The sequence below is a fragment of the Dromiciops gliroides genome, chromosome 4, assembly GCF_019393635.1.
Source record: "Dromiciops gliroides isolate mDroGli1 chromosome 4, mDroGli1.pri, whole genome shotgun sequence".
Taxonomy (NCBI): Eukaryota; Metazoa; Chordata; class Mammalia; order Microbiotheria; family Microbiotheriidae; genus Dromiciops; species Dromiciops gliroides.
The window spans coordinates 184,769,265-184,782,179 of NC_057864.1; the positions used below are offsets into that span (position 1 = coordinate 184,769,265).

General features: G+C 46.8%; 1 protein-coding gene across 2 annotated transcripts in view; it reads right to left on the reverse strand.

The window, feature by feature from the left end:
• Window positions 1–991: 991 nt before the first annotated feature.
• LASP1 (LIM and SH3 protein 1) overlaps window positions 992–12,915 on the reverse strand; it is a 67,909-nt gene continuing 55,985 nt past the window's right edge. For both annotated transcript variants that reach the window (XM_044002889.1, XM_044002890.1), the window contains exons 5-7: window positions 9,034–9,187; window positions 7,503–7,624; window positions 992–5,095 (exon numbers count right to left, since the gene is read on the reverse strand). In XM_044002889.1, the coding sequence (XP_043858824.1) occupies window positions 4,922–5,095; window positions 7,503–7,624; window positions 9,034–9,187 (450 nt within the window). In that variant the 3' untranslated portion in view covers window positions 992–4,921. The remainder of the gene's footprint in view (window positions 5,096–7,502; window positions 7,625–9,033; window positions 9,188–12,915) is intronic.

Sequence of the window (12,915 nt, forward strand, 5' to 3'; positions counted from 1 at the left end):
CCTAATTACTAAAAGCATCTTAGGAAAACAAATCTTTTCATCTCCACTCACTCTTTCCCACTATAGCTCAATCTTCTGAAGGTGAGAGATTTTCTTGGTTGAGATCTTGTTTGTTCTGGGAGTAGAGGATGAGTACAAAGTCAAGGACCTGAATGATGCTTTCTTGATACTAAAATCCTACTGATATCTCCAAGTTTCAATCTTGTACCCTTATCCCTTACTGGGACTTTATAGAGATCATTTAGTCCAATCCCCCAGGTGTTATAGATGAGGAAATTGAGGTCCCAAGAAGGTGACTTGCCCAAAATCACATAGCAGAGCCGGGGTCTTCTGACAGGAAAGTCTTGTGTTCTTTCCAGTACACCAGGGCTTGTTTGTGTGCCCCCAGAGCTTAGCTCATGCTTCATCTACCTTCCTCAGGACTCTCCCAGGAGCCAATGGAACTTGTGTCTATATGAAGAGATCTAAACTGCTTGACCTTCTCTTGGAGGAAGGGGGCAGCAGTGGCTACAGACTCTGGACACTGTCCAAAGGCTACCCAACATAGGGGATGGGGAGAGAGGGAGTCATGAGTCAATCCGCTCAAATCACTCCATCTACTTGCATCTAGGGCAAGTAGGAATGAAAAGACACACAATTCAGCAGGGGTGGGGGGAGTAGGTAGTGGAAACCCTAGAACACCTACAGACTTGGAGCTTCTCTGGGGTAAGGTAGCTAGAGCAACTAGTAGTAGCTTACTATGTGTTAACGTCTGTTGTTTCTGTGCTACTGAAGGATTGCAAGAATTGCTGGCTTTTCTAAATTTTAGTACCCTCTGACCAAGCCCTAGTCACCTTTCCTTAGTTAGGGGCAATAAGTCTAGGTAAGTGTGCACATGCATGCGCACGCGTACACATACACACACACACACACACACACACACACACACACACACACACACACACACCCATAGTCCACATCAAAATCTCAGAGTCAATGAATCCAGACTGTGTCAGCAGGTAAAAATTATATTTTTATTTTGATCTGAGTCACCAAGAGTATTCCCTTGTGGGTCTATCAACTGTTCTGAATTAAAAAGGCCAGAAAAATTTGATCCTGGGCACATGCCCACAGGGAGGAAACCAAAACAGACCACCACCACCCCTCCAAAAAGAAAGGGGGGGGGGGAGGAGAAAAAAAGAAAGACAACCCCAAATAAAAAAGATTAATTTCCAAAGCCCAGCACTAAAAACACAATTCAAAGCTTCAAATGAACACGCCACACACATATGGAAAAAGTGTTTACACAGAGCAAATCTAACAGGGTCATTTCTGTTTACTTTTTCTTTTTAAATACAGGTTTAGGTGTTTTTCAGCTATAAACAAAGGCCCAAAAGTGCGTATGTGAGAGAAAAGGCAGAAATCAAGCAGAGAGGAAATTCTTTTCCCTGCCCCCCAGGACTCCCCCACCCCCCCCAATAAAGGGAAGGGGAAGGGGTGAGGGAGAAAAGGAAAAAGAGGGAATGAGATAAGAGAACAAGTAAACCAGTGTCACAGAGAATTCACAATTTTTAGCCATCTTCCTTTCTGGGAAATATTTCTGGTTTTGGTCCCACTTGAATAAAATTCACATTACAGTTATGTTGTGGTTTGGTTTGGTTTTTCCTGGATCAGAATTGGCTTTAAGAACTGAGGACTTTAAGAAAGGGAGACCCCAAGCAGCCACCCCCTACTGGAACAGGGCTTAACTGAGAGAGAACCTAGGCCAGAAACACCTTCATCAAAAGCCAGGCTCAGGTACAACAAACCTTTCATGAGAAATCTTCCCAGGCCAACATTCTCACCCTTCCCTTCCCTTCCCACCCACCCCCCACCCCTGTATCCTACTTCCCCACTATACTTCATGGGGAGTAATTGATGGTGAGAAACCCACTAGAACCCTGTATCCCACTGTATCTTTTTTGGGGGGACAGGGCAATGAGGGTTAAGTGACTTGCCCAGGGTCACATAGCTACCAAGTGTCAAGTGTCTGAGGCCAGATTTGAACTCAGGTCCTCCTGAATCCAGGGTGGTGCTTTATCCACTGTGCCACCTAGCTGCCCCCCCCCCCTCACTGTATCTTAATCCCAAGACTGGGGAAAATAGGAGACTATGTGAAAAGAGGTTGGAAGGGTCTATAGGCTCAAATTGGCCCTTTATAGGAGGTAAACTGAGATGTATGAAAATAGGTTATTTCATTCTATCCTCCCTCTCCCTCCCTCAAGCCTTCCCTTCTATCTGTACTGTTTCTTCCCACCTACCAACCCAAAACCTTCCAACAAGGTCAATCGGTCTTTGGTCCCAGAGTCTGCACTGTGCTTTGAGATTTTCATGAAATAGGCCAGCTCCCCACTCTAGCTTCTTGGATTGCCTTTCCAGAAAGGCAGACATTTCCTCTTCCTCTTGCACCCCAAGTCCCTCAGCTTGCCAACCTAAAGCACGAAACTGGGATGAAGTCGGAAAAAGAGCCGAGGTGGGAAATGCTGTTCCCCACCAATGTTCCAATGTTTGGAAAACATTCTAGTGCTCAATGCACAACCACCTTCTCAAAAAATAAAAAAAAATAAAAATAAAAAATCCCTGATGATTTGGTGCTTGTCAAAGGAGCTTTTTCCTTTGATCAGACCCTCCACAAGACAGCTTCCACTCTCATCCCATGTACAAAAATATCCCTGTCGCTTGGAGGGTGGAGAAGCTGGGTAAGAGAGTCTGGGACCAAATGAAAGAACCAATGGAAGCTACACCCAAATCCCAGCGAGATGGAAGAGGCTTGACCCTCCAGAGCCCAGCGAGGATTTTCTCAGCTGCTGGTGATACAAAGAAGGGAAGTTCGATATAGCACCATCTTCCCATTCCTCCCCTAGCAGCCAGAGCGCTAGCTCTGGGGGAGCAGTTTCCAGTTATTAGGATTGTCTTGGGACCTACCCCCAAGTGGAGGTCTGTGTTGGTGAATGTCTGGTGTAAGAGAATGGAACTCAGAAGTTAGGGCCAGAGAGGCTGTGGTGTCCATTCCTGGGGAGGGGGCGGGGCTGGGCAACTGCAAAGTCCTCCACACCCCTACCCAGAGCTCCTAAACAGCCAGCAAGGATCGGGAGGGACTAGCACTTAACAGTTATACCATGAATCTGTTCAGGAAAAAGAACTCACCCCCATTTCCCCTCCTGTGCTCCCATTCCAAGGATGGGGCTGGGGCCAGTTCTACAAAGCCAGGAGGATGGCACTTTTTTTTTTATTTGTTAAGTCATACACAAAAGGAAGGGGGCTTGACGGGCTCCACCACCATTATGTACACTTCAATATTTTCGCCCAGAAGCCAAAACGGGGCAGAGGCATGGGCATGCTTGCTTGATTGGGGGGAGGAAGAGGGACCAGAAAGGGGAGGAATCCATATTCTTCCCTTCCTCCAACAACCTCCATTTTGGACAAATGTTGGGAGAAGGCAGATGGGTACAGGGTCACCTACACCCAGAACACGGACACAGAACAACCCACTGACACCCTTTCCTCCCTGTATGAAGAGCCATCAACACGGAGGCTCCTGCCAAGTTAGCTAAGGTCAAGGCTTGGTTAGCAGCTGGGCTGGGGCAGGCCAGGAAAAGAACATGGGACCACAGAACCCCAATCTACTATGTTCTCCTCTATGATGGACTAAGATGACAGCAAAGAAACAAGGAGAGGATAGGAATCGTCATCAAGCAGGCACTAATCAGGTGCCCAGAAAGCCCTTGGAGGAAGCTAGGCCTGGATCTGCCTTATAAGGTGGTCCCTTGGTTCCCACCCTGCTCCCCCCTTTTGGCCCCTCAGGTGCCCACAGCCACCAGGTGCTGGGACAGAGAAGGGTACCAGCCCCCTTGGAAGCAGATGTCCTGGAGAATGCATCCTTGCCCTAGCTCTGGGGCACTGAAGGTGTAGGGGGTGGGGGGGAGGAGAGAGAGAGAAAGAGAGAGAGAGATTTCTTTGAGTTCTGTAGCTTCTTGTGAAGAATTAATGAAAAGGCAGAAATGTTTAAACAGGGACTGTGTCAGGTCCATTCTTTAAGCTACACTGTTTGAATCTGGGTGGGTTGGTTAAATCACAGTGTGAACAGGGAGAAAACAGGGCTGGGGTGGGGAGAAAAAATGAGAAACCTGAAACTGAAGGAACTGGAGGAATGGTTGGGATTTCCTCTCTCCTCCCTATACCCTCCACCCCAACCCCTGCACCCACTCCGGCTTTTTGCTTTTGAGATAATGAAGATCATAGATCTATCCAAATAGGGGAGCTAATGAAGGAGATGAATGAGGCCATGAGGGGAATACCTCAGGCAGAGAGGCCACAAGATGAAAGCCTGGTACAAACCCAAGCATTGCCTTGTGAGACACACTGGTCCCTAAGACCCTGTTATTCCTTCTTTCCCTGGCCCAGCCCTGGAGGAAGCTGAGAGGGGACCCGGAACTGCAGGAACCCTGGAATGTTTACTTTGCTGAGGTGAAAGTGGGGAGAGGGCAGGTCCAGCGGAGAGAAGGAAAAGGAAGGAGGGAGAGAAACCAGGAGCGACTGTTCCCAAGAGGTCACATGGAATCTCAGTCACTGACCAGGCCCTGTCTCTCCATCCATCCCCACCACTCTTCGCTCCCCTCCTGGATGAGATTTCCCATTTGCTAAACCCAGAGAGAAAACAAGGGGGAGGAGAGAAAAATAAACCCCTATGGGAAAGAGGGCCTACACAAAGAGCTTTTATATTGGCCAAAGAAACTGGGGGGGGGGGGAGGGCATGGGGGAGAACAACCTGTCTCAGATTCTAAAAAACAGAAACTACTGATGGGGAGAGAGGTTCACGGCTCACAGGAGAGCAATGGAGGAATGCATCGAAGATGAGGTGGGCGGGCAAGGCGGCGCTGGGCCAGCCGGAGCAGGGCAGGGCTCAGATGATCTCCACATAATTGGCAGGAAGCATGCCAGTTTCACCAGTGCGCTCCACAGTGCCATACATCCAGCCATCGTCGATCTGCTGCACGTTCACAATGGTGTCCCCATCCTGGAATGACACCTCGTCCTCATCGGCTGCACTGTAGTCATACACAGCACGGTACCGCCTCTGGAGAGGTAAGAGTTGGAAGAAGGGGAAGAGGAAAAGGAGGAAGAGGGAGGAAGGAAAGGGGTAGACACGTGTCCACATCAGTCAAAAGGCTTAAGTTTCTCTTCTCCCTGTCCCTTTCTTACTTCTACACCCTACCTCCTGGCCCCATCAGCGCTTTGGAAAAATTACCCCCAAAAAAGCCTAATCTAGTGTAGAGATAAAAAGCCTCAGTCTCCTTATAAAATGGGCACACAGCTGATTGTAGTGAGGATCAAATAAGATAACTTAGGTACTTAAGAGTCTTACAAAAATTAAGTAAGCCTCAGTGTCACAGAATGAGTATTAGTCAGGTGGGATTTGAACTCGGGTCTTCCTGAGTCCCAAGTCAATGTTCTACCTACTATGTCATGCAACTATATAAATGCCAAATATTATCATCATAGTGGAAAGAGCGCTAGACTTGGCGTCAGAAAGACCTGGGTTTGCATTGTGTAAATTTAAAATTTTTACAATAATGTTATTATCATAATTATTATCATAATCATAAGTATTATTATTCTAGAAAGCTATGTCAGGTCCAGCTCTAGCAGGTCCCAGCAGGGCTGGGGAACCGCTAATTCTTCTCCCAAGCACAGTGGAATTAATTCTAACACCCACTGGACTGAAAATTCCCTGAAGGCAGGTAGATTCCCTATGGTCTTTCAGCTCTGCATTCCCAGCATTTATCTCAATGCTCTCCCAGCCCACTGCAGGAAGGAAGGAAATAAACATTTGTTAATCTCCTACAGCCTCTAGGCTAAGCACTTTACAAATAGCTACAAAAATGATCACATTTGGTCCTTATAACAATCCATGGAAGTAGGTGCTATTATCACTCCCACTTTACAGTTGAGGAAACCAAGGCCAACAAAGGTTAAGTGACTTGCCCAGGGTCACCGTTAGTACATGTCTGAGGTCACATTTGAACACAGGTCTTCCTGAGGTCCTCCAGGTCTGGCACTTTTTGCACCATGGTGCCACCTAGTTGCCTCCACATGTACTTAGTAAATATATGAACAATAACTCTATGAGGTAGGCCAGTCAAGTATCATTATACACATTTTACAGATGCAGAAACTGAGGCTCAGGGAGATTAGAGCAGCTTACCTACAGCCTCACAATAAATGAACAGAGATATAAGGGCATGGTTCTTGGCACTGAGTCTAGGGCTCTTTCCATATCCCTAGAATCGAGCCAATATCATCCAAGGGCCCAAGACACTACATGGAGAACACTAGCTCTCTGGTTATTAGAAAAGTGCCTGTGTAATTAAGAAGGATCTGGAGGAATCCTCATGGTGCTGGGTAGTCCAATGAAGTGTAAGAACAAAGGAAAGTGTTAGAAAAGACTTTGAAGACAAGATTCACCTGAGTCCCCCCCAAAATAACTGGGTCATTTTCTTTTTTGTTGTTGTTGTTTTTGTTTTTAGTGAGGCAATTGGGGTTAAGTGACTTGCCCAGGGTCACACAGCTAGTAAGTGTTAAGTGTCTGAGGTCGGATTTGAACTCAGGTACACCTGACTCCAGGGCCAGTGCTCTATCCACTGCGCCACCTAGCTGCCCCCGGGTAATTTTCTATAGTGCTCTATGGTTACTGATATCATCCTCCACAGTCATCCCTAGAAGACAGGGATGACGATCCCTAGTGTGCAGATGAGGATTCCATTGGTGTGGGGCTTAAATGACCAGATAACAGGACAGACATATCAAGGAGTCATGGGACTATTAAAGTTTAGCTTGGCCAACTAGATATCAGCAGGGACACATCTAAGAAATAAGGGGAAATAAAATTCTATAGCAGGAAAGTCAGTTAGGCATGGCTACTACCTGAGCCAGGAGACAGAGATAACCCCAGAGATCAGGATTATCATTCCTAAAAAAATAATCCCCCGAATCAAGAATGATAAGCATCCAAGCTTTCCCCACCCCCAAATGAAACTTTCCATTTTCAGGTGCTCACCCCATCTATCCTCTATAAAAGCTTTTACTTTCCTTCTGTTCTGGGAGGAAGATATTTCTAAGCCACTTCCTCCCCAGGGTTGAAGTCTTTGACTTAACCCTCAGTCACTTTCTCTAGTGCCAAATAAAAGACCACTTTAATTATAATTGGACTGTGTGTGAGAGTGTAATTCCTTATATATATTATAGAATACCTATGGACCCCCACCACCTATTTCCCCCGTGACTCTGTGGTCACCACCGCTTGGGAATGTCAGATCTGGCCTCAAAAGCAGATCTTAAGTCTAACACTTCCCATAATACCAAGCTAACCTCCTTAAGTATATCCCCAGTGCCCAATGCTTAAGAAATGCTCCGGATGGATGATCCATCCAGGAATAAAGATGCAGCCAACCTAAAAATAATGTTCCTGGGGTGACTGTACTCACCCCGCCCGCTCCTGGGGCATTGCGCTGTATTGAGACCTGGGCAGCTGGCTCCTTGTAGCCATAGGACTGTGACGGCTGCTGCTGCTGCTGCTGCTGCTGGTGTTGCTGAGACTGCTGGTAAACTGAGAGAGACCACCAACTTTAAGGCCACAAAAAGTAGTAGGGCCATCCTGACAGGCTCCCCCACCACACACATCCCCCCATAACTCTACTCAGAACACCAGACCTCATGCTGTCCCGAGGACTGACTGAGGGCCTCCAGCCAGTCTTCCATTTCCCATACCTGGGATACCCTCTGCTTTTTGCCAAGTCATGTCCCTCCTCTTGCTAATTCTAAACCCCCTTCTTCCAGGAAGTCTTCCCAGACTACTGACAATCTGCCTTCTACTCACAGGTAAGCAGCAGGGCCAGAATTCATTCATCAGTCCTTGTTTTTGTGTTTGTAGGGACTGAGGGCTCCCTCCCCAAGCAAAGAAGGGGCTTAGGATGGGGATGGCACTGAGTGCCTTCACATTTCTTTCCCTCATTGGTCCAACATTGGGCCCTGCCTATAAGGTTAGGACCCTACACCTGTGGAGGACTAGGAAAGAGGGGCAGATTAGCTACTTATGTAATGGAGATAACCAGGAAATCTCTGCTGCTCAGAAGGATCCATGGGAAGGAGATCAGAAGGCAGGAAGTAAGAGCCATGTGGTAAGATGGTACACATCCATCACCATGCATTCAGTGGCTCCTGCACTGACTCCCCCACTGGGACTTGCCTAATTTCTTTCACGCTTCTAGACCACTGCTCTCTGGACCTTGCTGCCCTTGTTATGGGCCTAGCACCCCAGAAGTTCTCTGGGGCACATCAAAGAACCTTCTCCTGGAGAAACTAAACCAAAGGACAGACACACCTAAAGAGCTAAGTGGAACCTGATCAGGACTGAGCTAGCTCCAGGACCCCCACCCTTCATTCCAGTCGGCCTTTGTGGCAGGAGGAGGAGAGAGATGGCTTGAGATCTGCAGCCACCACCAGAGGGGGATAGTCCTCCCTCAATAGGGGAACTTTCCAGTCAGACGATCACCTCATGGGACCACCATCGGACCTCTATAAAAGTATCTGCCTGTCCCCTGCTGGAGATGATTGGTATCTCAGAGCCATGCTCTGTGCCATGCCTTCTCCCTGTGAGAAGAAATCTGAGGATTGCTCTCTTGGTTTCCCTTCCCTTCCCCTGCCCCTAAATAAACTACTATCTTATTCTATTGGATTTGTGAGCAAGAGGGTATAATTCTCTCTCTTTTTTTTTTTTTTAGTGAGGCAATTGGGGTTAAGTGACTTGCCCAGGGTCACACAGCTAGTAAGTGTTAAGTGTCTGAGGCCGGATTTGAACTCAGGTACTCCTGAATCCAGGGCCAGTGCTCTATCCACTGTGCCACCTAGCTGCCCCGAGGGTATAATTCTTTAAAGAGGAATTCGTAAGGACCCCAAGCCCCCCACCCTATTTTCTCCATGTCACCCTCAAGGGTCCCTTCTCCTAGCCCTTCCTACCAGGGGCGTTGGCTGGGATATGATGTGGCAGCTGCTGCTGTTCCTGGGGTCGACGGTAGTTGCTGCTGTCTTGGGAATTTCGGCGTTCAGGGTCAGAACACTCGCCCCCGCTGGGACCCATCCGGCTCTTCTCAAACTCTTCATGATACTTTATCTGGGGGAGAAAGGAAAAATGAGGCATAGGCAGGAGAGGTGGGGAAAGGGGGCAAAACAAGGCTGGGGGCTGTGCTTCCCTCACCTCTCTGACAGTTAAACAGAGCTGACAAGAGGGCCAACGGTATGTATGACACACAGCAGGGTCCAGGAGGGATAGAGAGAAAAGAAGAGAGAGTCCCTAAATTCTCTTGCCCTAGTCAAACAAGGATTTCCAATCAGTGGGAAGGGCACCACTATCCTGGACCTAGAAAGTTAAAGTCATCCATTCATTCTTCATTCATTACCTACTTATTCTACTTTTTGCCCTCCCTAGTAACACAAGTACAATCAAGCAAAAAACAACTGCTGTCAGACCTCAGCTCATCAAGTATGCAACATTCTGCCAAGTAGTCCCCCACCTCTCCCCAAAAAGACAAAAGATCTGTTTCATTATTTGTGAGTAGGTACCACAACTGCTATTATAATTAGTCAGTTTGGCTTCCTTTCAGGGCTCTTTAGTTTAAATAGATCACTCAGTACATTGTTCTCTTAATCCTCCCACATTTCTCTGAATTCCTCCAAATCACCATTGGGGCAGCACAAATTCCATCACATTCACATAACAAAGGTGCTTCAGTCACTCCGAGAAGACTTCCACTTTGCCTCTAAATTCTTTCCTAGCACAAAAAGGGCTATGCATATCTTGGTAGGTGCAGGACTTCTCAGCCTCAGCCTCACTCTTTAGTGAGGCAGTTGGGGTTAAGTGACTTGCCCAGGGTCACACAGCTAGTAAGTGTCAAGTGTCTGAGGCCACATTTGAACTCAGGTACTCCTGAATCCAGGGCCGGTGCTTTATCCACTGCGCCACCTAGCCGCCCCGACACGTATTTATTTTAAAGCACCCACTATGGACAGGACTAAGGCCTCCAGCAGTAGGAGAGATTGGACAGCGATAAAGGTCAGCAAAATAAACACCACAATTAAGAACATGTGTACAGGGTGAATGAAGAACTGATTCTCCCTAGAACCCTCCCTGACCCAGCCCTCTCCTCTCTATAAGTGGCTTAAGATAGTACAAAATATTTCATAGCGTGTGGGAGACTAGTCCAGTTAAACCTGAAGGAATTAAAACCTTCCATAGAAGTAGTACCCATCACTCCCCTGGGCTTTCAGGGACACTTAAGAAGACCAGGGTCAGAGGAGGGTAGATCCTGCTGCTGCCTTACTCTCGTCCAGCAGGTGGCACCAAAAGATTAAGACAATGGGAGAATGGACACCATGGGCGTAGCAAAGAACCCAATGGCCAGGCCTGTGTTAGGGGAGAAGTAAGAAAGGATAGTATAAGGAGAAAAGGAAGCATCAATGAAATATTCTTAGATTGCACAGAAGAGAACAGAAGGAAGGCCAAATGGAGGTACGGTGCCTGGCACATAGTAGGCATTTTGTAAATGTTTGATGATGGATGCATAGAGGCACTGACAAGCAGGGCAGCTTTGCAACTGATGTGCTGAATTTGTTATATACTTAAAAACAAAAAGGTTGGAAGTACAAGAGATTTGTAGTTTTGCTTTCAATCCTCTTTTTCTCTTCTTTATTGAAATAGTTTGTTGATGTCTGTGGCATTCATAAAAAAGAAAAATTAGGGGACAAAAAGGATAGCATATTTAGGGAAACAGATGGGGACCTGGACTAGTGAAAGTGTACAGGGAGAAGCATTTACCCTATGATTAAAAAAAAAAGTCACCCAATCTCCAACATGAACCTAAGCAGAACAGACAAGTCTTAGCTCTGGGAGAGATTCCGAGTAGGTTACCCTGATCCATCCCTCTACCTCTATTACAATTACATAGTTACAACTCAACCATCCCAAGACAGGGATGAGAGAGATCGCAAGAAATGGGTTTTTTTCAAGTGACAAAGAACTGGAAACTAAGAGGGGGAGCCATCAACTGGGGAACAGCTGAATGAATGATGGTATGTGAGTGCAACAGAACAGCAGGGAGCCATAAGAAATGACAAAAGGGGGGCACAGCTAGGTGGTGCAGTGGATAGAGCAAGGGCCCTGGAGTCAGGAGGACCTGAGTTCAAATCCGGTGTCAGACACTAAACACTTACTAGCTGTGTGACCCTAGGCAAGTCACTTAACCCCCAGTGCCTCACCCCACCCAAAAAAAAGGAAAGAAAGAAATGACAAAAAGGATGGCTTCAAAGAAACCTGGAAAGACTTGTATGAACTGATTCAGAAAGAAGTGAGCAGAACCAGGAGAACAACTTACAGAGTAACAGCAATACTGTAAAGATAAACAACAGTAAAAGACCTGATTGGAGAAATGACTAACCATGATTCCTGAGGATTCACAATGCAGCATGCCACCTACCTCCTGATGAGAGGTCATGACCTCAGTACAGATGGAGACATTCTTTTTTGGACATGGACAATGTGGGGATTTGTTTTGCTTGACTATACATACTTGCTATAAGGTTTTTATTTTTTCGTTGTTGCTTGGGGGGAGGGAAGAGATAAAAGGGAGAGGTGAATTTTCCTGAAATTAACCAAAAATTGAAATTGAAATTTTAGAAAGAGATTTGACAGTGACTAAACTGCCTGGATTCTAGGAGTACTAGATTCTAGTCACTCACTTATTAGGTAGCTTTGGTCAAGTCATCAGTCAGTTTTGTTATAGTGGGGATTCCTCCAATGAATGGGTTGGACTAAATGACCTCTGAGGTCCCTTCCAACTCTTAGCTTCTGTGATTCCATGTTATTCTGTTACTTTTCTTTTTCTTTTTTTTGCAGGGCAATGAGGGTTAAGTGACTTGCCCAAAGGTCACACAGCTAGTGTCAAGTGTCTGAGGCCAAATTTGAACTCGGGTTCTCCTGAATCTAGGGCTAGTGCTTCATCCACTGAGCCACCTAGCCGCCCCTATTCTGTTACTTTTCAAAGGGCAGCCTGGGAGCCAGGAAGAGCTAAATTCAAATCCTGCTTCACATTTACTTGCTGTATGAGCCTGGGCAATCCACTTAAGCTCTCTGTGCCCATTTCCCCATCTAAAAGGGGAATTATAAGTAACACCTACATCCCAGGTTTGTTGTGAGAATCAAATGTAATAACATGTAAAACACCTTGCAGTGCTATGTAAGTTTCTTAATCTGTAAAACACAGGGGGAGTGAGTCTCTGTCATAGTGAACAGATAATGAAAAATACCTCCATTGTGATGGGAGCTGGGGGAGTGGACAGTTGCTCACATGGGGTTGGTTTGTTTTACTTAACTGCTCTTCTGTTACATATAAGGATTCAATGGAAGATGAGGGGGCAGAGAAGGGAAGGGAAGGGAAGAAGAGTAACCTGAACCTCTTTTCCTCCCCTACCTCCAAAATTTCCCCCCTTCTGAACTTTCCTATTAGGGTCCAGGGCACCAGTACCCTTCCAGTCACCCACACTCACAACCTCACCATTACCTCAACTCCCCTCTCTCCTCTTCCCCCTCTTCTTCTCTCTCCTTTCCCATCCCCCCCCACCTTCATCTTCTCCTTCCTCTCTCTCCTCTCCTCCCCCCATTCATTCCACATAACTAATCTAGGCCCTTGGTGTCACTCTCAACTCCTCTTCTGTCTTACTTTCATCCATCCCACAATCCAATCCAATAACTTTCTCAGCATCTCTTGAACACAGCTCCCCTTCCTCAGACACACAATGGCCCTAGTTCAGGTCTTCATCACCTCATGCTTGGGGCCTCCCACCTGG